The 24,142-nt window shown below is 43.2% G+C and overlaps 1 protein-coding gene across 2 annotated transcripts in view; it reads left to right on the top strand.

Annotated features, from left to right (window-relative positions):
- Positions 1–24,142, top strand: part of pola1 (polymerase (DNA directed), alpha 1) — a 53,692-nt gene that overhangs the window by 27,352 nt on the left and 2,198 nt on the right. For both annotated transcript variants that reach the window (XM_069151602.1, XM_069151601.1), the window contains exons 34-36: positions 1,823–1,954; positions 9,731–9,847; positions 16,352–16,442. In XM_069151602.1, coding sequence (XP_069007703.1) covers positions 1,823–1,954; positions 9,731–9,847; positions 16,352–16,442 — 340 coding nt within the window. The remainder of the gene's footprint in view (positions 1–1,822; positions 1,955–9,730; positions 9,848–16,351; positions 16,443–24,142) is intronic.

Raw genomic sequence — 24,142 nt, 5'->3', positions numbered from 1 at the left:
CCACATGGGCAGTTAAATCAGCATGCTGTGCAAGCTGCACATTATCAAACCAAGACATCGATGAAAACAGCCTGGTTAGACATCGTAAACCCTTTTAAAATTGTTTTACAGTTTTGTAGAAGTCTATTTAAGGTGCAGACACGAGGCGGTAAAAATGTCAGTCGGCTGGAGTGCAGACGAACACTTAGAAGAGCGAGGAGTGTTGGACGATGTGATTCTTGGACTGCGCTATTTGAACTGTTCTCATAAGTCTCACACAACCACAAGACGGAAAGTGCTTTGGATGTGGCATATTTTCATTTAATTGCCCGGTGATAAAATAACTGACATGTAAGTGGTGTATAATTTTTATAGATACAACTTGTTTGGGTGGGAGGGTTCTCTTATCAACACGAAGTTTGGAATGAAACAAGTGAGATAAAATGCAGGAGGGGAGGAGATCGTGGAGGGAGAAGACGGGAGGTTGCTTTCATCCCTGGCAGGCTGAAAAAAAGAAAAACACCAAAGAGGAGGATGGATCGAGATGAGGAGGGTTAATGTGTGGAGCGGCCTATTAGCCAAGTCAAAGGAGTTGATTGACACAAACCGGACGAAAAATCTGGTGTTTTTTTCTTCAAGCAGGAAAGATGTAGGCAAACAAAAAGCCCCGTGTGGGGGTGTCACATGCATACTTTTGTGTCACACACTTCCCCGCAGAAAGCTTTCTTTGCTGCTGTCAATGCGACAGGTAAATGGAGTTCAGGTTTAAGGGAGCCAGTGTTTAAAGCCATTTTATTTAGTGTAATTGTTCTGTACCGTGGCTACTTCTTTCATTGAATTACCTGTACGCCTCACTGTCAAGTGGACAATTCAGGGGTGCTGGGGGTCACGGTGACCTGTTTTCTTCAAACGTTAAAATTGACTGGACCCAGTGGAGCTTTAAGCTCTCACATCGTCTGTGTTTGATTTGTTCTTTGTGGAGGTTTAAAGGTAACAGACAAGTTTTCATATTAAATAACTATTTTTCCTGACTACAAGGTTAAAAAAAAAAAAATGGAGCTGTGATAAATTACTGCAAGTATAATGTTATCCACAGGAGAGTGAGATTGTGGTAAATACTTTCCCCGAACAGCCAAGACAAAGCAAGACTCCACGTGAAAGCCTTTTAATATATAAATTACATTTACTTCCAAATTTGTGATTAACTCCAGTTGCACTGAGCCAAAACGTAACTTTCCCGTTGGGCTGTATGCAGCGGTTTTTAAAAATTTTTTTTTTTTTCCCATCGATGCTGATACAATAGTTTTAAGAAGTTTTATGGCTGCTTCTGGTTTAGAAAGTCACATCTATTGTGTTCACAGACGATGTTAGGGCTCTCACAGTCGAAGCACTTTTACGGATTGGATCGGCATGAAACCTTCCCAGTGAAAATATCAACCGTCTGGTTCTTTGTTTAAAAAGGCAGTGACACAAGCTTGTGGACTTCCAGTAAGCACTCTGATAAGATGTGTGTCTGTTAAATAAAGATCCGACATCTAGTCTAAAGACTGAAAACTGGAGCCTCAGTACCCCGAGTAGTGTTGTATAGTAATAGAGCCCAGGGGCTCTTCAGTTTGCTCGCGACGGTCAACCCGTTGCACTCGCCAGTTTTTAAGGAAGGAATTTTGTTGTTGTTTTGTTTTTTACTTTCCAACCAATCACATGCCTCTAGTAAGTTGTTTACAAAACGACTGCTGCATGTTTTATATACGTGTTTTGAATGAGACGGAAAAAAATAGCTCCAGTTGGAGACGTTGTATCAGTGCATGTATTGACGTGTTGTTTTTCCACTTGTTTTGTTCAGGGTCAAAAGTTGGAGCCCAGTTTGAGGCGATGCTGTCACGTCCCCTGTGGGAGTTCCCTGATCGACCACGCCGTCAACATCAGCAACAAACTTCTGCTTGACATCCGTCGCCACATCAAAAGATACTACTCCGTGAGTGTTTCTGTGTTTACACACCAGTTTGGTGACAGTGAGGTTTTGATAAATGCTACCGATTCTGCCAAGAAAACTACACTCTAAATTATACACACTGAAGCACGCATTAACATTTATCTATTAGTGTCTTACCCACTTGTCGGGCCACAAATGAACTTGATGTAGTTTTCCCTTTAGTGTTTAACGCTGCAACTTGCGAGACTAGTACAGCGAGCCAGCTGATCGGCTTTCAACCCTCTTCTCCAGTGTACAGTTTGTTTGAGCTCACAGTTAGTTAACTAAAACACCTTTCTTAAAAACATCAAACGTAAAGCCTCATTTGATCCAGACCGTTCTCCAAATGTAAATGGAGCATATCGTTTGTCCACAAACGCTACATTTAGGCTTGTTAAGCATTGTGGTTGTTGCATATCTCTCAATACATTCCTGAAGAAATGAAATTAAAGCTTCGGTTGTCAAAACACAAACTCACGTGTTCAGAGAAACAGAGCTGCATAGAACGAAATAGTAATAAACTGTGAAAATTGACCTTCCACAAAGTGTCTATGAAAGGGTTACATTGTATTTAACACAATGGGGGATGCAACCGATGCAGTAATGTTAGAAGACGGCATCAAAAGACGTCGGACGAAAGATGGAGAAAACCTCAGCGGGACACTGTGCTGACATTTTCAACCAAAGAGCACACTGTGCGTGCAAAATGAAAAGAGCTCCAGACAGATTTGTTGGAGAATGATCCGTGAAAATACTTAAATGGCCATATTTAGTTTGGAGGCCGAATTTAACATTAACACACAGTCATTTTGGATGATAAGTATAAGTATTGGCAAAAAGCAAAAAAAAAATCACAAGTATTTCACTTTAAAGATCAAGCAGATTTGTCTCAATAATGCAAAACTGCTCTTTGCTTGAAAGGTTACTGAGGATGCTGCATTAAAGGCCTTACAGAATAAATCATTTCCACAGGTTGTCAGGAGCATGCAAGGTGTAAACATCTGCTCCTCTACGCGTTACATATTCACAATATCAACATGTACATTCATTTATTCGAAGCGGCTGTTTTTCCTGTTAACCAGTAGATTCATTTTTAGTTTAAGTGTAAAATATTTTAAAAAGTACAAATGCCAATCAGAAGTTAGACGTAGACCTCCCCCCACACCGCCACCACTCTCCACATTGGGACATTCTGTCCTCCCTGAAAGAAACAACATATTTTATTTCTTTTATGTACCTAATTTACGTGCACCCTTTTCAGCTCAGCTTCGTGTCATTGTCTCTATTAACAGGGGCTCGTTTCTCTCCTCTGCTCGAGACGATAAGGTTGCTCGAGTAGTCACTATGTTACTGTAAGTGAAATATAAGCCGACAACGTTAATTTATTAATATATAGATAACAACCCTAAATGTCAGAAATTTAGGTCAAAATATCTGCCCAAATATTTTTTACCTAAATCTGACTACGGTGGCGAGGATGCCGATGTTGGTTGTCCGAGAGGAAATAATTCTGCTTCTACGAGAGCAATATTGTACAAGTTTCAGGCTTTTTTTTTTTTTTTTTTTTTTGCTGTATTGTTATCGAGATACTGGAAAAAATATTATACAGTGTACATGCTGAAGACTTTGTTTTACTCCACTGTTGCATTCAAAGGTTGCCCGCGCAGTGTCGGTCTGATTTACGCTGGTGCAGTACGTGCACATGGATATCCACACACGCCTGTTGGACAGAGTAGAAACAGAGGGTGTGACACACAGCGGCGTCGAGGACTGAACTCAGTCTGAGTCAGTTCAACTGGATGCCTGTGTCGTCTTTGTACAGGACTCTCTCTCCTGGTAGCTTCCAACACCTTGGTCTTCAGTGATTGGAATGCACTGTGTGTGTGTGTGTGTGTGTGTGTGTGTGTGTGTGTGTGTGTGTGTGTGTGTGTGTGTGTGTGTGTGTGTGTGTGTGTTTGGAGGGGGGAGGAGGGGTGGTGGTGGTGTAACTCTCCCACAGTGCTGAACAGAAATCAATTAGTGTGGTGAATGTGTGGGGAGCGAGTCCCCCTCAGCCCCTTTGTCACGATGTGTGAAACAGCTGCTACCACTGAATACTTACACGTCACGCAGCAACACACACACACACACACACACACACACACACGCACACGCACACACCAGTGTAGGCTGAACAGAAGTGGACACAGCACACACAGCGGGGCAATGAAGAGGGGTAATATTGTGTAATTAAGGATTCCTTTCAAGCCGAGGGAGAGTTCAAATAGAGCTGTTTGTCTGGCCAGTGTGTGTGTGTGTGTGTGTGTGTGTGTGTGCGCGCGCGAGCGAGCACGTGAATGTACGTACATGTGTGTTGGCGTCTTGAGCTCGGACCACAGAGACATTAATCATTAGTGAAATTACCTCCTGCCCCCCACCACACCCTCCTCCCCGCGATTATCAATAAACCTGCACCCTGAGAATGGGCAAACACTTGTTCACACGCACACACACACACACACACACACACACACACACACACACACACACACACACACACACACACACCCTCTGTTGTCATTCTTCTCTCGTCTCTCATCCTGCTGTCTTTGGCAAAATGAGAGATTCGCTCGTTTCCTGAACCTCCCAATTCTTCTTTTTCTTTTTTTTTTTCCTAACCCCTCCCTTGTAACCACCGTTGCCATGGCATTTAACAAATTATTGCAATTACCCTCGTCATGTGGGTCTCCCCTGGAAACGGGCTGAGGGGCAAGAGAAGAATGGGGGGGAGGGAGGGAGAGAGAGAAAGGGTGAATGAAGACCAGAGAAGGTGATAATCCTGTTTTGAACAAAAGGTCAAATTGTTGAATAGAGAAGCTTTGATTAAGCGGAGGAGGTACAAAGTGGAACCGTTTGAGCTCTTTTCACTGTGCGTGTGTGTGCGTGCATGTGCGTGCGTGCGTGTGTGTGTGTGTGTGTGAGAGAGTTCGTGTTTGTGAAGTAGACCAATTTTAGGTCTATTCACTTTAGAGCTGGAAGTGTTGACTTGCTAAAGCACAAAAACCAGTTGGAGGTCTTTCTGTGTGGCAGGTGGATTCCTCTGCTGCAGGAGCCACCAGAGAGGCTTCTCCTCTACGTTAGCATCAACAACAGAAATCAAACGGTCGGTCAATGAATCGGTTGTTGAGATCTAACCAAACTGTGAAACTGCCAAAATTTCCACAAGTTGTTGCTTTTCAAATGTGAGTATTTGCCATTTTTTTGTGTGTTTTTTTTGCTGTTCGAAAGTAAGAGTGAAGATTTCTAACTTCTAATCCCACAAAACAAGTCATTTGAAGACGGCCCCTCGGCTACTTTGTGGCGCTTTATGAATCTTTTTATTCTTTTATTGACATATTTATAGAATGTAACAAATGGTGGAAAAGCATCCGTGCGCGTCACGTGTGTTGTACGATCCAAAACTCCAATATTCAGGTGAGCAGTGATCTAAAAGCAAACAGAAGACCCGAAAAGTGGCAAATTGTCAAAGTCAGGCAGCTGGAACCAGACGTTTTCTGACACTTTACAGAGTGATCCTTCAATTGATTGGGGAAATTGTCACCAGATTATTCAATTATGAAAATTATCATCAGTACAGCAATAATAAAAAAAAAATACAGGGCCCTTAACTAAAAGTAAGTAAACACAGAAAGTATTGCTGGTGTTTTTCTTTTTTTTTTTCTGATAAATAATAAATGGATTGTTCTCGTCATCAATTAATTTTGACTGACCGATTGATGTAGTAACTATTTCTTTATTAATAAGCCCTTTTTGTAAACCCTTCTGAACCAGAAGCATCCTGACTGCAGAGTATTTCAACAGAAAAGCAACGCAAACTATAACGATGTAATCGTCACGTAAGACGAGTGTGTTTAAAAAAAAAAAAAAAAAAAAACCCGAGCAGACAAAGGAGAGGAAGCGGAGGGAGGGTAGATTTCATGGTGGGCCCTGTCGTGGCCTGGTCTTGCCTCTGTTTGGTTAAATTATGTGGAACTCATTTGACGTCTGCATTCAGTGTGTCAGGTATCCACTGCTATAATTATGCAATTATGAGCCTTTATTCTCTGACGTCCGACTGTACACCCCCACCCTCGCTCTGGCAAAATGCCTCAATTAGATGTTGTTGTTGTTGTTGTTTTTTTACCCTGCCTCGTTCCTGATACCTTTCTTGTTTTTAGACCTTTCTGTGTGGCTCAGAGGTCCACTGCACCTAATCTTCACTTTATTTACATTTTTTTTTAATGTTTGTGGCTTGTGTGGATGTCTTCAGGGTTACCGTAGTGGAGCAGAAGGGCATTGTGGGTAACTGTGCCTTCTTTGAACGTCCGCAGTCTTTGATGTGTGCCTTATTAATTCATTTTAATGCATGCGAAGGGTGAACGATTAATATGTTTGTACTGTCGGTGTGCGTTTGTTCGTGTGTTCGTGTGCGTGTGTGTGTGTGTGTGTGTGTGTGTGTGTTCATTCGTGTGCGTCCCATGGGAACAGCGGTGTGTGCCAAGGCTTGTGTCATAAGAACCCCACAAAACACCCTCCCGCTCTCATACTCCTTATCTCCCACCTCCACGAACCATTGTCCTTCATGAGTCTTTACCAGAGACAGTGAAGCAGTCTCATTTCCCATGATGCTCAGCTCTTTGCACAAGAGCGGCAGAGGTGTTTAGATAATTAGCCCTGGAGTTGGTGTTTGTGAGTAAAGCTGTGAACTCTGGGACTGTCTAATTGATTTGGGACATATGTGTGTGTTTGTTTTTCATTTAGAAGAGATTGGCTCGGTGTGTGTGTGTGTGTGTGTGTGTGTGTGTGTGTGTGTGTGTGTGTGTGTGTGTGTGTGTGTGTGTGTGTGTGTGTGTGTGTGCGCGCGCGCACGCATTGAATATTTCGGGGTTTTGTCGTGGCAGTAGCTGTGTGGTGAACCAGTCAGTCTGTGTGTGACTACATAAAGCACTCCTCTTTCTGTCTACACCTACATCTCCTCTTGAGTTGAATTGTAACAGAAAACAAACTCTGACTTTAATATCTGCAATCTGTACAAAACAAATGAGTCATGCACATCATACGAACTGGACTTTTGGATATTAAACCAATGGGATCAAGGTTTGAAAACAACCCACATGGGTGTATAAGTTGGAGGACTTGTTGGTTGGTGGATGCAAATTTGGAAGACGAGGCATCGTTTCAGGCTTGTTAAGTTGATGATACAGTGGCTCAGTAAGATTTAGTTGTTCTACGGCTCCAACCAATAGATGGTGATCTACCTGTTGGATCAAAGGAGCTCTCAAACTAAAAAAAAGGTTGGAGACCCATGTTGAACAGTGACTAAAAATACTAATTACCTAAATACCATATTCTGTTTTACAACATGCTAAAAAAATTGAACTTGAGTTTTGTTGTTCGGCTAGACTCTGACCTTAATCAGAAAGCAAAACCTACATTAAAGTCTCTTCCCAAACAACTTCGCACATGTTTTAGAGTGTCTTCAGTCAGACTGTACACCAGTCAGATCAAGAATTACTGGCTGAACTTTAACTGCTGTTCACTCATCGTTGAGTGTCCAGGTTTTTAAAGCTATTACAAATTCGGTCCACAGTTAATATCTGCTCCAGAAACATCCTAATATAGTTTTCATTTGTGTGAGTATACAACTTCTTCGAGTCACTTTAAAGAGTGACTCGTAGTATAAGCGCGTCCCTGTGATCGTGTTCCTCACTTTGTGATGGTGGGATCTTGCCATGAAAGGCTATCAAATGTACTTGTGAAGAAGAGAGGTGTTTAAAAATGGTTAAGTCAGCTGCAAAAATAAAACATAATCCTCAGCATTTCTTTTTTTTTTTTTTTCTTTTTGCTGCTGCTGCTGCTCAAAACTGATCAAGAGACAAGACAAAGGCAGAGCTAAAAATCAATCAGAGAAACGCTGCATGCTTGTATGTATGTGGGGAGAGTGGCAGGGGGGTTGTGTGGGGGGGCTGCATAGATAGACAGGTGCAGTGGTTGTGAAGGGGTGTATTTTTGAGTGAATGGAAGGAAGGATAGATGGATGCAGGAAAGGAGCAAAGGCGTTGATGGTGGTGGGTCTTATGCTCTGTCATTAGTTGGGCATTAAACAACAACCCCCCACCCCCCTCATCCCTCCCCCCACCTTAAACCCCCCTTTGTAATGACAGGGCATAAGAAGCAGAGGGGGATGAGGGGTCTGGAAGAATATGGCTCGATTGAGAGGGTTAGACCACAGCACCTGCCAAGGGTCACTACCTCACCCCGGGAGGTCCTAACTACTGCCGTTTTGGCTGTCCACTGCACTGCCTGTCTGACAGAGCAGGACCCTAACACGCAGCAGCTGAAGATACGTTGAAATGTAAAGAGAGACAGAAAGGTTGGATGTGAAATCAGATGTAAACCTCCGTTCGCGTCCCCTCCCTTCTCTTTCGTGCACTTGTTTTTATTTTACAAACTATCTTTCTTTTTTTTTTTCTTCCTCAGAGTACTTTTCTTGTCAGATTGTTGTGCAGAATTAGAGCAGCTAAATGGAAGCAGCAATTTTCAGCAAAATTTCCTCATTACCAGAAACCGTTTTTAAAGTGTCTTGAGGCAACAAAAGTTTTTTTTTTGTTTTTTTTTGTTTTTGTCAATTTTGAAGAAAACCTTTATCGACAAAATAAATAGCGACATGAACACATTTTACAAAGGAGTAATCACATAGGGGAAAGGCGGCTGTGAACGTGTTTTCTGATGCAAGCCCTTCTACGTTCACGTGTTTGATGGAAACACACTTCTGTGTGTGTGTGTGTGTGTGTGTGTGTGTGTGTGTGTGTGTGTGTCTGTGTCTGTCTGTCTGTCTGTCTGTCTGTCTGTCTGTGTGCGTGTGTGCGTGCATGCGTTTGGACATATTTACATCTAACATCCTTTTTAATACAAAAAAAACTCAACTTTAAAGTGGTTTGGAAATTCCAGGAGTTTTATAAATGCTTTAAAAAAAAAAAAAAATAAAAAAAATAAAAAAAGAATTGAATGAACATTAAGTCACTTTTGCAGTGTATTTTAAAACTTACTTTTTAAATGTATTACTTGATATTGTAATTGTGTTTCTTAAAGCAGCGTCTTCAAATGTCTTCGTTCGCCTGCCCAACAATTCAAAATGTAAAAATATTAAATTTAGAGCTCGGCCGACATAATGACCTATTTGTATCTGTATTTGAGTGTATGTTGGCCGATGTGTGCCTGAATGAAAACATTTTGACAAAAAGTAATGCAGAAAAGGTGTTTGGGGTAAATTCGTAATTGTTGTATTCGTGTATGTGTTTTCTTTTATACTTGCTTTTAATTATTAAATGAGGTTTCCGGTCTGCGTTCACTGATGGTAAACGGTCAAATATTCTGCTTCACTGCATATCTTGGTCACAAGTGTCAAAAGTGTTTGATACTCACATTTGAGGGAAAAGTGGGGGGGGGGGGGGGGGGGAGTGTGTTTATGTATATATTTCATTTATATAAACATATAAAGAATATTAGCTGATGTATGAATATTGGCCTTTTTCTACTCTATAATAACAGTTCCTGCATCGGAAAAATCGAATGTCGGTCGGGATCTAATACATTTTACAATGACGACAACTGTTGGCCCTTAAAAATGTACCTTAAAAATATACTTATTTCTCAGATAATCGCTGTTTAACTTTGTCTTGAAGGACTGATTGTTCCAGCTGCACTAAGTTTGCAGATTTTAGTCGGTGGAATTTCATTTGTGTGACGTGTGTGTCGCAGGGCTGGTTGGTGTGTGAGGACCAGGCCTGCCAGAACAGGACCAGACGTTTGCCCATCGCCTTCTCTCGACACGGACCCATCTGCCCTGCCTGCACCAGGGCGACACTTAGACCTGAGGTAAAGTACCTGGACCCCCCCCCCCCCCACACACACACACGCGAAATAAACACCAGAATGAGGGTAAGACACACAGAAACACAACTCCCACACTGAGTTTGAATTGAATCTCCACACAGGCCCACATTGCTGCACGCTGTCGGTGTTTTCCAGGTGATGGTGCTATGGAGCTGCAGTCTCCCCTCTCATGTGTGCTTTACATCGCTGCTCATTAGTGTCACATTTCACCATACATGCGCTCTAATAAAGCTGATTTTTTTTTATTCCTCCCCCCCTCGACTTCGAGCCTCCGTGCGTGTGACGACGCGTCCGTGCACACATGTTGCCGCCTCCACGTGTTTGGAAGGCACTAAGAGCTGGACGGTAGTTTAGCCATTAAGAGCATCTGTCTGTCGAGCTCTGGTAGCCGCCTCATGAACACTTTGTTAGTTTGACCACTGGATTTAAAAGAAACACTCTCCCTTTCAATTTGAGCATGACGGTTCAATCTTCTTTTTGTCCTCTCTTTCTCTGTCCCGTTCTTACTATTCCTGTCTCAACTCTTGTCTTAACTCCCTCTTGTCAGTTTTTTTTTCATCTGCCGTGCTCTGCTCCTATCTGTCCCCCCCCCAGCTGCTTTGCTGTGTCTGGCTCTGTGGCGACAGTTTGTAAACCAGAAGGCCAATTTCTGCTGTCACTGTAGCCACTTAGGACGGCCATTGCTGTGCCTGAGGGCCGTGGCACTTAAAACTGCGGGCTGAATAAAACATTTAACTCTCTGTGCGCACCCATGCACCCTTTTTCTGTACCAAAAACTGTAGCCTGTCTTCATTTTACCTCAATGTCTGACTCCCCAGGCTTTGAGTCTTTTTGTGTACATCTGTGGAGGACTGGTGACGTTGACAAAAGATGTAGGCTGCAACTTTTACGAGATGCTTTGTATAGAGGTAGGAAATAGTGTCGCGCTTGAAATAAGCCACACTCAAACTGAGATAATTGAAATCAAAAACAAGAATGTTTTCCCTCAGATCAGAGGGGTCATTGTTAGTGGTGGTTTTAACCAGAGGTGATTTTATAAATTTTTCGATATGCTGAGAAAAGCAATAACATACACGTGATATACTTTAACTTTGTCAACATCTGTAAGTTTTCAGTCTGTTTATCTGACTTCAGTCGTTTTTAGTGTCTGTCTAGCAGACAAGACTGACCAACAGTCATACAAACCTGTCATGAATGATGCATGCACCTAACGAAGCTGTTAATATAACAGGATAACGATAATTGGCATTGCGATACTATGCTCTATTGTTGTTGTTGTTGTTTTTTTTTGTCCTCCACCCCAGTCAAATGTAAACTGAATCTCTGACAGCCAACCGTAACAAGTGCTTCGGTCTGGCTGGCCCTTTTCTTTACAGCACAAACTTTCAAGTGTCTCTATACTTGAAAATACAAGATGTTTCTGAGAGCCTCTAGTGTGACACAAACTCGCCTTTGATTTGGGATGTCTGTTATTTCAAAAATTCAGGCAACATAACAAATGTCAGAATTTGGTGGGATGTTTTCACTGGACTGTGACGGGGAGGTCGGACCGTTTGATTGAGGTTTTTTTTGTTACTTTAAATGAATTTACACAATGATAAGAGTCGCCCTACGGCAGAACACGGACAACTAAGTCTGGGCAAATCAATTTTAGTTATATATCCCTGAAAATACACTTTTATTTAATTCCATTAAAAGTCTTACAAAGCCTACACATATTATGTGTCTGGACAGACATGGATGTAAACTCCAACTTCACTGCTTGGTGGAGACTTACGACTATAAAGCAATAACCCAATTTTTAATTTTTTTTTAATTTTTTTATATTAAGTATATTTTTAACAAAAGCAGTAGACAAATGAAATGTTAGACGTGAGGGCGGCAAAACTAAAGTGACTGAAAGTGACTTTGAATATTTTATTAATTCTTCCTTGTTATTTTTTTGTTTAAAGAGCATAATTGTACATCTAAATTAATTTCTTCAGTCTTCATTAGTCTTTCATTTTTAGGATGGCACCCTGTAAGCTCTTTAAACACATTGTTAGCGGAAAGTGTTGCCACGTAACAAGACGGTGAGCATCAGCCCTGCTCAAGTGCCCTTAAGCAAGACATTTAAACCCCGATTATAACTGCTGACCTTCCTCTAAGAGATTTTTTTTTCCCAAGAATCCTTCACATTATGATTCATAGTGGGCTAACATTGACCTGTCAGTATTAGGTAACACTGTTGTCTAAATTAAGCCAGTGCATGAAGCTTAATAGCCCAGCAGCTTACATATTTAATTGCTGCTAATTATGCAAAGTATTGAAGAGACCATTCATGGCTGTTTGAGCTGGTGGTAGATGGACTGCTTAAACACAGTAAAGACGAGGATGAGGAAGCCACCAGTTTGCACCCCGTGTCTCTCTGTATTAAAATTATTTTTTCTATTTTAAATGAAAGTTTGGGATTTTGAACCCTCCGCCAGATTTCTTTGAACCAGCCAGATTCTCTGCTCTCCTGCTGGAAAACTCTGGCCACATTCCCTTGATGCTTTTTTTTTTTTTTTTTTTTTGTCTGGCAGGATCATCGCAGATGATCAAGCTTAATGTGAGCAGCAGCCAGAAAGACAATCATTCTTCTTTGTGTACGCTGCGCTAAAAGCACGTGTTTGTGCCAGAGCTTCTGTAAAGGATCGTCTTGTTTGTGACTCTGCGCTCTCCCTTCCCTGTGTTGCATCATGGTACATTTACTGTCGCCGTGGGGGCCGCCTCTCCTCTCCTCTCCTCTCCTCTCCTCTCCTCTCCTCTCCTCTCCTCTCCTCTCCTCTCCTCTCCTCTCCTTCCTCCATCCCTCTCTCTGCCGCACTCTGCCTCCTCCCTTTCTCCCTCCCTCCCTCCCTCTCTGGACACAGATTCAGTGCGTGATCTGATCTCCATGTAATGGGAGAGTAATAGGCACTCTGCCTTGATTGGTTGGTAATTTGGGGGAGTTATGCACAGGTGCAATTTGTAATATTTTCAGTAAATTAAATTTCTTTCTCTTCCTCTCTCCCTCGCTCTTCATCTCTCCCTCTCTCCTCTCCTCTCCCTCCCCTCCCCAGTGCTTAACTCAAAAAGGCTATTTCTTCTCAGCTTGTCTCAAAGCTCTGTCCTGACTTTCCTTTTCTTTCCTTTCCTTTATTCAGTTCTTTCTTCTCCTGCTCCTTTCTTTTCATCTTCCTTCCCTCCCCTCCCTTCGTAGCTCTTACACTCTTTCTCTCTTCTCTTGGCTTGCTCTTTCTCTCCTCCTCTCACCCTCCCTTTCTGCCTCTCTCTTTTTCTCCCCTCCTTTTATTGATGTACGCTCAGGCGCCCATTAGAGCTCCCTTTTTCCCTCTAGTGGAAATTGCAGCATGTTAATTTTCACACAAATTACGGCAATAGCAGGTATCTCTATTTGATACATTATAGCGGGAGCAATCAGAGATAATTGAGTGCCTTTCAGAGGGAGACGGCTGCATTCACTGCCGGCTCAAAGCTGCCCCATTATCGCCTAATCGCTCTTTAAACACTGAATTTTGCCGAACAAAAATTCTTGTCATAATTTTGCTTAAGTGTATTTGGAAATCACAGTCCTTTGAGCGAGGATAATTGAAATCAAATCCCTTTCACTGGAGCTGACATTTCTACATTTCCCCCCAATTGAAATTAATTTCAAAAATTGAGCATGAATATCTTCAAATAGCAGGCAATTATGCCTTTCAATGGGGAGAAATTACCGGTGCTGAATCGTTGGAGGCTTGCGGGCGAGAGCACCAGTTAAATGCCTTTGTTTCCCGCCGTGTTTGCCTAGTAAAGATTTACATATATTGACTCATTATGGTGTCTTGTGAAGCTGATCGGCGTGACTACCACAACCGGCAATAACGCTCATCGCATCTAAAAAGCTCAAGAGTTTTAAAGCCTTGTGGCCTCACAGCTGAGGGAAAATGTATGTTTGTTTCTCTCCGTCTCCCTCCCTTTCTCACTCCCTCTCTTCTTTCTGCAGCTGCAGTTGTGCGAGGGCTCGGATTATCGTAGCTTTAGTGTTTACAAGGCATGTTTGCAGCAAAGCTGGAGAAGAGTACGGAGAAAAGTGGGCGATGCAGAAGCCCTGTCTGTGGCACTTGCTACTTTTCTTCCCAGCCGTACCCGTGTGGTTGTTTTTTTCTTCCAGCAGCTTGCGCACTCTTCCCGTCCTCCGCAAACTCTTGCGTGTTTTGGTTTTGGTCTCTCCTCGCACCGAGAAATATTGTTGGGCCAATTACCTTTTCATTAACTGCTCCGCCGGTGTACTCCGGCGACAGTGTAGCGCGCAAAAGTTCTTTTGAGGTCGCATGTGTGTGTCTTTGTGCGTGTCAGCTAAAAGACAGACGGGGGTGTTTTTGAGACTGAGGAAGTCTTGAGTGCTTGTTGTATTGTGTGAGCCATTTTAGACTGTTGCTCTGTGATTTGGATCAATTCGTATGATTTTGCCTCCTTTTCTTATTTCCCACTTTTTCCTTTATTCTATACATCCGGCCTGAACTCGCTCTCTCTCTCACACACACACACGCACACACACATTTCCCCTCTTGTCTTTTGGCCTTACTGTGTTTTGCATGTGTACATGGGCCGGGTATATGTGTGTATGTGTGCCGAGGGGGGTAGTCAGTCAGGGATGAGGGAGGCAAAGGAGCAAAGGGGTATGGTGTGGGGGGTGGAGGGGGGTCCAACACTCCCAGGAGAGAGGCAATTTCACAGCTGGTTTGCTCCTTAGGCAGTCAGGCTGAAAATGCTGCAGATTTGTGGAGCAAATTGAAATGGTGTCAGTGCAGGAACAAAGCACCGAGCTGAATGACGAGTGTGTGTGTGTGTGTGTGTGTGTGTGTGTGTGTGTGTGTGTGTGTGTGTGTGTGTGTGTGTGTGTGTGTGTGTGTGTGTGAGGGAGAAAGGGAGGTGGGTGGGGTTGAGGGGCTCTAAATTCAATAACAACCCTGTAACATTTTAGCCACGCCTTTCTGACACCTGTCAGTCAATCAATATGCAGTGACTACGCCCGCCCACAATCAGCATTATATTGTTTGAATGTGAGTGGTGTGTGCCTCTCCGTGTGTGTGCGTGCGCGTGCGTGTGTTTAATTTTTCAAGAGGAGGTGGTGTGCAGTGTTTGTGCCGACCGAGCTTGTTCAACCTTGGCAACCGTAACCGAGGCTCCATTATGGGATGTGCATGGTTTGGTTGTTGACTAGGCAGTGCATCAACGGTCAACAGCTGTGCGTGCCATGTGGGCAGCCATAGAAAGCCATTAAACACGCGCATGCACACACACACACACACACACACACACACACACACACACTCACTTTCACACATCACATAGTTTGCATTTAGCTGCATTAGATACTCTCGCCACTTGATTATGCCTCAGCAGTAAAAACTGAAATTACAATTACGCACATTGCCGATTGGCAGGTATAATGGGCACACACAAACTCCCTTCACACACACACACACACACACACACACACACACACACACACACACACACACACACAGATACACACACACACACACAGATACTGACACACTGGAATTGTCAGGGGATTCTTCCTGGTGGTAATAATAAAGCACTCTGCGCACACCTGATGGCAGTGTGGGGTCGGGGCTTAGCGTGCCCTCTGCAGCGTAGCAGGGAAATGACGAGCCAATAACTGCAATTAAACATGCAGTATAATGGCTAATCAAATTGACAGCCTCGGCTGTTCGCATGCCTCTCTCACAATGGCTTATCACAACAAACTATTATGAGGGAGGGTATTTCAGGCCTGATCCCCTCTTTTCTCTCCCCCTCTCTCTCTTCCTCACTGTCTCTAATTTTTGCTATTTCTCACTTCGTTCTGTGTCTTTAGCCTTTTCTCTCTTTTGCTCTTCTCTTTTTTCTTTTTTTCTTTCTCCCTCCCACCTCTCCGTCTTGCTCATCCTCTCCGTCTCTTTTCCCCCCTCTCTCCCTCTGGCAGGCTGTCGTGTGGCTCCACTTAATTGCAGTGCAGATTAACAAAGCAAGCAAATTTGTTTTCTTGCTTCAGTGTGTCACACAGAGGAAGGGAGATGTTTTCAGGGAGGTGTCGTCATTTGAGCGAAGTGCAGCCTCGCACAATCCTGTTCAGTGTGCCTGTTTGTCAAACCGGTAAACCAGGTTTATTATTCTGTTTTGGATGTTGTTGTTGTTGTTGTTGTTGGTTTTTTTTGCCCTGTCGTGTTCTCAACAGACTGACATGATGGTTATTAATCACTTATCAATGCAAACAGGAAATAAAACAAAGAAGTGGCATTAACAAGTGGATGACAGCGATATTCTACACAAAACATTAGACATGAACAGCAGAGATTTTTGCCGTGACATGAATGACATTATGCAGCGGGTTTTGTTTGTCACGCGTTTCTGTTGTAGTAACGCTCTGTGTGTGTTTGTGTGTTTGTGTGCGTGTATGTGTTCTCCCCGCAGTACTCCGAGAAGGCCCTGTACAACCAGCTCTGCTTCTACAGGTCCATCCTTGACTGGGACCACGCCTTTGCCAAATTGCCAAATGATAAAAGTAAGAATGCACACACACATCATACATGCTGTTTGATGCTGAATCTATTTTTTTTATTTATTTATTTATTTATTTTTTTACCATGTTACATTTATTCTGAAGTTTTCTTTAGTAGTTGTTGTGAAATGTTTTCATATTTTATTCATTTTTGGGCTGTTTTTGTTACTGTCCTGCCTCTCTAACTGAAATCAAGTTTGTAGAACTGCTGTTGAACTTTGAATTTTAATGTCTCCAACATGCTTTCTCACAAATACACATACAACATGGCATTAGCAATCAATGTCTCAACATAAACCTTTTACCTAGGCTGCACTTAGAATATTCCTCGGTGATGTGAGACACACGCATGCCCCCCCCTCACACACACACACACACACACACACACACACACACACACATACACACACACACACACACATAGCGGAGCATGGGCATTGGATATGGGGAGGGGGGTTAAGGACATTCAGCTCCTCGAGTCGACAGCCCTAATTTAGGAGACGGATTCAATCACACACACATACAGAATGCAAAACGCTCCAATCACTGGAAGAAAGAAGGAGAGAGCCCTCCATCGCTCTGCCTCTACCCCTGCCCTCACTGTCCATCTCTGCTGCGTTCTCTCCCTTGCGCTCTCTCGCTCTCTCTCTCTCTCGCTCTCTCTCTCTCTCTCTCTCTCTCTCTCTCTCTCTCTCTCTCTCTCTCTCTCTCTCGTTTCGCTCTCTCGCTCGCTCTCCCTCTCTTGGACAGGCACTCGTTTGGCTGTGTTGATTGAAAACAGGTTTTAGATTTGGGGAAATGATAGGGGGAGTAATGGGCGCGCTGACGAAAGGATAGCCCTTCTCCTATAATGGGACATGGAGCGTATATTTCCCCCCTTGGACTCAAATAGACGCTACTCCAGCGATCTGGGCGCACTCAGTAGGCGTCAGCCACAAGGCCTCTTTACCCATAGTTCTCTCTGATTGATGTCACTTGATTAGAAAGGGCCGCCGGGCCGAGTGATTTATTTATTTGATTAAATATTTATGTATGTATGTTATTTATGTATGTATGCCAGAAGGTTGCCAGTGTGCGGACATGAGTGAGGCTGCAAAAGAGACAGCAGAGTTAAATATAACGTGTAATCAACAGATGACCACTCAGAAGATGGAGGGAGCTGAAATGGAGGGATTGGACCATAGAGGAGGGTGTGTGGGGGGGAAATAACATGATTATAGCTGCCATTTTTTGCTTTCTTTTATTTCTGTCTTAGCCCAGATGCAAGAAATCATCTCCAATCAATTCTTGACTCTCCTCCTTTCTTTATGTTTCTGTGCTGGACAATGTTTACGATCTGCGCCGGCTTTCTCTCCCTGAGTTTCAGTCTTATTTTGTATCTCGCGGTACAATACATCACAGTATATTTTTCACTCGACAGTAAGGAACTCACAGTTTACCGTACATATAGGAGGCACACTGTTCAGAAAGTCACCTTTTAGTATCGGCTCAGCTCGCTTAAAACCTCAACTAAAGCGATACCAAAGCTAGTACCAGATACCAGGTACTATCCATAACTTTTGCCCAATGAAAAATCAAAACAAGTGAGCAGAGTTGAGCCTGTAGTGACAGTGGAAAAGGGGATACTGTTAAGTCGACTTCTACAGCTTCATATCTCGTTGTTAGAAAAAAACATCCCTTCAGCAGACACCAAATGTTTTTTTTTATTTTTTTTTTTTAAATCCAGCCCTGTTATGTAATATTTCAATAGCAAAAAGTTTATAACACAAAAAAAAAAAAATCCATGAGTAAATTAGTTATTTTGTGACATTTGTAATTCTGATCCGGACCAATCAGATTAACCTCACAAGCAGTCGGAGGTCCTACATTGGTAACCGCTGCCATATATACATAATAAAACCTTTTAGATGTCTTTCATACTCCCAAGACGTCATAAAGAGTATCAAAAACTCAAAATCAAATCAGGTTTATAATTACTGTCTTTCCGTGTTCACATTAAACGTTAGTGTATCGCAGCTGCAGTGGAGGGAATACAGTCGCCATAGAGAGACGTGTACTGAATCCAGTTTCCTTTTGACCTGGTACAAAGAGGGTCTCAATGGACCATATAGGGTCACAGATCAGGTGAAACATAGGTCAGAAGCTGTGGTCTTAACCACTAGTCCATGTCTGAACACCCTCATGTTTACTCTTTACTCCACTCTGTCACGCCTCCAGATAGAAGTACATTCGTCTGTTGGGTGAGCCGCAAGTCCGTCAAATAATCACCCTTCCTTTTGCATGATTTGGTTTCCTAAACTCCTCTTTTCCCAACGCTTCGCCCCCAAAATCTGTTTTAGACGGAATATGTGACTCCATCCTGTCTGTAACACCCGGCACTGTTCTGCAGCCAGTGTTGTTCAGCACCGCCCGGCACCCTGGACAACAAGTCTCCTCTGAATTGACAGAGCTACAGTGACGGACACAAAAATGCCAATCGTCATATTGGTGCTGCTTTGCTTGCTTTGAGTGATTGTTAACTAGTGTTCATGGCATATGCGGACTTAAAATGACCCGCTGCAGTATAATGTCTCATTGATTAGGGATGCTCTGCTCCACCATGCATGTATCAGGTCCCATATCGACCTTGCAAAGTGGATTGGATTTGGCCAGATGTGATTAATCCACATCAAATCCACTTTCTTGGATCAGTACGTTTCTAATATTGATGCATAATGAAAACAGACATGACTGTGTTATCGCTGCGCCTTCAATAACACCTCAAGCAGGGATGTACTGATATAATTATGCAGTTTCTAATACTGAGACTCGTATATTTGATCCCAGAAATACGACCTCGTGTTCTTTGTTGTGTTTGTAGAACGAGGTGGATGACGTGAATGTCGGTTGTCCAGGCAGGAGGTCACATCAGTGGCACATCTGTCCGGACTCTTAACACGTCGTGTGTTGGTCAGCGTGTATGTATGCGTCACTGCGTTGCTGATGACGGTTTACGTTACGTTGCTGCATCAGTTCGTCCTGTCTGACAAAGCCAGCGTCTCGGCCAGATGATTAATATCCAACACACACCCCACTGCTTTCCTTGAAGTGAGGACGACACACATACACACACTCACGCTGCTATAAAATATAGGTTTACGGTGTTATCCCTCAGTCCTGGGGCAGTAATACCCAATATTACTGCATTACACACCCAGGGGCCGCACTGCTCAGATTACAGGGAGGAGACATACAATCCTATACACCTAACTCTGCTGTGTGTCTGTGCATTCACTGGGGGAGTGTGTGCATACACATTATACCTCTACTAGTTTATGAGTGCAGAATGTGAACTTCATACCGTATGGAAGCTTTGGTTTGACTCTGCTTGCAGGATGAAGTTTTAAATCCAACTTTGATAGGCCTTTTTTTTTTTTTTTTCCCCAATATTGAAGATCATAAACAGTTCATTCAATTAATGATTTGATTTGATTCATTTCCATTATTGTCATGACAAAACTATATGCCCACCCCAAACAGGCTTATTACACATAATTATTAAGAAAAGCAGAAACGGGAACCAGAGTAACAACATACCTTTCCAAGATTTTAGACAATTATACCTTCCTGACATTGTTTTCCGAGCTTTAACAACAAATGTATTCAACTTATGAGCTTTAAAACTAAACAACCACTCGAATATTTCATGGATTTTGAACATATGTTTCATGTAACACAGGTGTTCTTAAATCATCGTAATAAGGACAAGATGGTCGGGTTTTGGATGTTTGTAAATGACCATTAATTAGATTACCTTAAAGAGCACAGAAGAAGGATTCCTGTTTCCAACTATGCAACTAATGGTGTCAAATTTCTTGATAGTTTTTCTTTAACATTAGGTTCAGGGCCACAAATATGCTTGATTTGAATATAGCTTTTTGGTCTTAACAAGGCATTCCTGGACCATTTTTGTTCAAATCTATTGAGAAACCTTCTTCCAATTGTGTAAATGCTGCATGTTAAATTACTACTGTGCAGGTATCTTGAGGCTCAGCCTCCCTCTGACAATTGTACAATTTGCTGCTAAGAAAAACCTTCTTGCTGACCCTGTTTTCTGACAAATTATCATTTCAAATTTCCGCCCTATCGAACCAGAAATCCAGCCCATATTAACGAAGACCAAAAAAAAAAAAAATACCATGTCCAAACTATATTTTATTTTTCGTATTGTCAACAAATCCCATGAATACACTAAAACTGTCCTTCTCTGTTCCTACTATCAAGCTTTGTTTGTGCGTTGCTGTCATCCAGTTTTAGAATTCTATTTATAACTATTAACAACTTGTCAACGAGCCTCGTCTTTGCACTGCATCACATGTTCTTTTATTACTATGGACACAACAAACTCAGAAATTATTTTGACAATTCACACACCAGATGTGATTCATCTGCAGCTGAATATATTCCCCAACAAATACACTTAATTCATTCTGCCGTTCAGAGCAAAACGGGTCAGAGCGTTATAGCCGCATGGGTTAGTTTTTACGTCTCCACCGGCTGCTGACCGCACACACTTCCCCTGATTGAACCAGATGTGTTTATTATTGGCCGAAATCGAAAGAGTCCCTTCAGTCTCGCCCGAGTCTCCACAGCCAAGACGGACGTTATTTGAACTGCTAGCTGAACATTAGCTGGTCTTTGAACAATGCTCCACAGGTGGAGAGTCACCGAACAGTAGATATGAATCTGTGGTGTGATTGCTGGAAATATCCCTTTTAATTCTGGAAACCATTTGTTTCCAAGGAGGACAGATAGTATTTGTACGCCTGCTACTCTAAATCTTTCGCACCCTGTGCGGTCCACATATTTGATAGCTGTATTTATATGTTGGAGAGATGACGAACAAGTTGGTGGTTTTGGTCTTTTGAGGAGATTTATTGACAAAACAACATAAATATCGCTAGCCTTATCCTTTTGATGTACTTCCAGTTTACTAAAAGTAAACTACAGCACATGTTGTGTCACATAGTGTTGATGATAGCTGTGTATTTATGTTTTGTCCAGCCATTGTGAAGTCTGAATGTTTTAGACTGTGCTGAACATATATAATAAAGCACATTAAAGGAAAATAGCTTTTGAAAAGAGCTCGGCGTCACCGCAGAATGTGATTTTTATCGTGTGTGTGTGTGTGTGTGTGTGCGCGCTGCTAGCGCGCAAGCGTGCGCCTGTCTTATCTACATGTACATTGCATTTTTGTGCCTGATTGCTGTGACTGAGTAAAACATGGAGGTAATTTCACCCGCTGCATGAGATCTCTAATAGATTACACACACGAACACACACACACACACACACACACAGGGGCACACACACACTATGAAAAAAAACATGCAGTCCGTTCTGTAGCTGGGAACATCCCGTATCAATGACTTTCAAATCATTTCATGTCACTTTTCTTCTCTCCGTCTCCCCTGCTCTCCCTTTTCATCTCCCTCCTCCCTTGTTTCCTCTTGTCTGTTGCCTTTCTCTTCCCTCCATCACCCTCCCTCCAGGTCTCAGTCTTGAGTGTGGGCAGTATGATTGCGTGTGTGAGCAATAATGTAATTTTGCCGCATTGATAAAATATAAATTGTCCTTGAGCTGCGCTTTTTCTAATGATCCATTTACCGACAGCTTCCCCGCCACCTCAGCGCTCTGCATTTGGACCTCTCCTACCCTCCCACTCTTCTTCTCACTCCATCTTCTTTCTCATCTCCTCCTTTCCCTCTCTTCCCTCTCTCTCCCCCTCCTCTCTCTCTCTCTCTCTCTCTCCCCCTCCTCTCTCTCTCTCCCTCCCTCTCTCTCTCTCTCTCTCCCTCTCTCTCCCTCCATCTTCCACGCCCCCCTCCCTTTCTCCGGCGATACAAAGCGGTGGTGGCAAAATCCGCGGGTGCGATTGTCAAATCAATTATTCATTCTGTGCAATTACACTCACACAAAGAAGTTTCCCTGTGCTCCGAGTGGTGATTAAATTAACTGCTATTCCAGCTGCCCGTCGCCACCAGCCTAATAGAATATTCATGGAGGCGGCCGACGGAATGGCCGATCTCCATTAACTTCATCATGCTCACTTAATTACAGGCTTGTTATTGTATTTACACCTAGTTAGAGCGTGCAGAGCCCCGATCTACCCGTGCCCAGCACCGCCAGCGTGTGCGCGAGTGTGTGACAACACCTAGTTAGAGCAAAGATAACCCCTGATACACTCACTGTGCATGTGTCTGTGTTGGAGTCTGTGCGAACGTGTGCGTGCTTGTGTGCGTGCGTGTGTGCGTGTGTGTGTGTGTGCGTGCGTGCGTGTGTGTGTGTGTGTGTGTGTGCGTGTGCGTGCGTGTGCGTGTGCGTGCGTGCGTGTGTGTGACGGAGGGAAAGATGGCGAATGGCTCGACAAATCTCGGTCCAATGCGATCAATTCGACAAAAGTTTTCAAGCTCTACAGATGCATGTGTGTTTTCTCTCCTCACGTCATCTTCCGCTCTCTTTCTTCCTTCCTTCACGCCTCGGCCTTCCCAACAACGCCGTCTCCCCTCTCTCCTCTCCTTCCGCCCCACACTCGCTCTTTAGGGGAGGCTATTTATTTGAACTGCACTCCCCACTGTGCTCCGACTTGCAGCAAGGTCTCCCTCTTTTTTTTTTTTTTTCCTCTCTGTGACTCTTAAATCATTCTTTTATCTGTTCGCCACACAGTGATTGAGGTGGAAAGGATGGGGGGGGGGGGGGGGGGGGGGAATTATTTTCTCCTACCTTTCAGAAATGATGACATGATTGCTTTCGCTTGATCATGCATCATCACCCCCCCTTCTATTCCCCAGATAAATAGACTAGTCTGTCTCCCTGCCTCTCTTCTCCCCTTTCCCTCCCTCCCTCCCTCCCTCCCTGTCCTTGCTAACATGAGGATTATCCGGTAATAGTTGCTGCTGTCGTTTAAGCCAACCACACCATCTTCATCGTGCGTGTACATGTATGTGTGATTACCGTTTCTCGCGTGGATGTTTTTTAACGACTGCGAGTTGTCGTGTCTTTTAAGTGTTTAACTACCCTGGTTGTCGTGCATATTCTTTCTCTGTGTATCTAACCTTTGTTCCCATGGGCAGTCGGTGGGCTGGTATTTATCCAGCAGCCACTAATGTAGCAGGCAGGAAGGAGGAGACAGGAGATAGGGCGGAGGAGATGGCGAGGACATGACAATCGGCCATATGGACAACTCTCTCTCTCTCTCTCTCTCTCTCTCTCTCTCTCTCTGTGTGTGTGTGTGTGTGTGTGTGTGAGATCGAGATAAAAGCAAGCGTGCACAGAAGTCACTATTAAGTTTGAAATTGTTGACTTGACTGTTTTTTTGTTTTTTTTTCTAAAAAGTTAAGACCCGCACATGACAAATAAAGAACGAGCCTATTAATTGTTCAGCAGATGGACACAAACTCGATCGTCAACCATGTTAATCGGTCATTTATCAAGCAAATATCCCAATCTTTCATCTCTAATGCAACTGTCACGCAAAACAAGCACTTGATCTGCGTAAGACTGTTGTCATCTAGCTGAAGTGCTCTGGGCACAGTGGGCGGGGTGGTGGTGGTGGTGGTGGTGGTGGGGTAGTTAAAAACCATGTATTTTCACATCATTTTGGACTCTATTTATTTTAACGAAAACACACTGTGTACCATTAAAACATTAAAATGAGAAAACAT

This window comes from Embiotoca jacksoni, unplaced genomic scaffold (genome assembly GCF_022577435.1).
Source record: "Embiotoca jacksoni isolate LCO1_2020_lvr unplaced genomic scaffold, fEmbJac1.0.p SCAF_17, whole genome shotgun sequence".
NCBI classification, from domain to species: Eukaryota; Metazoa; Chordata; class Actinopteri; family Embiotocidae; genus Embiotoca; species Embiotoca jacksoni.
Note: the sequence above shows the minus strand (reverse complement) of the source record. Positions and strands in the feature narration are given on the sequence as shown.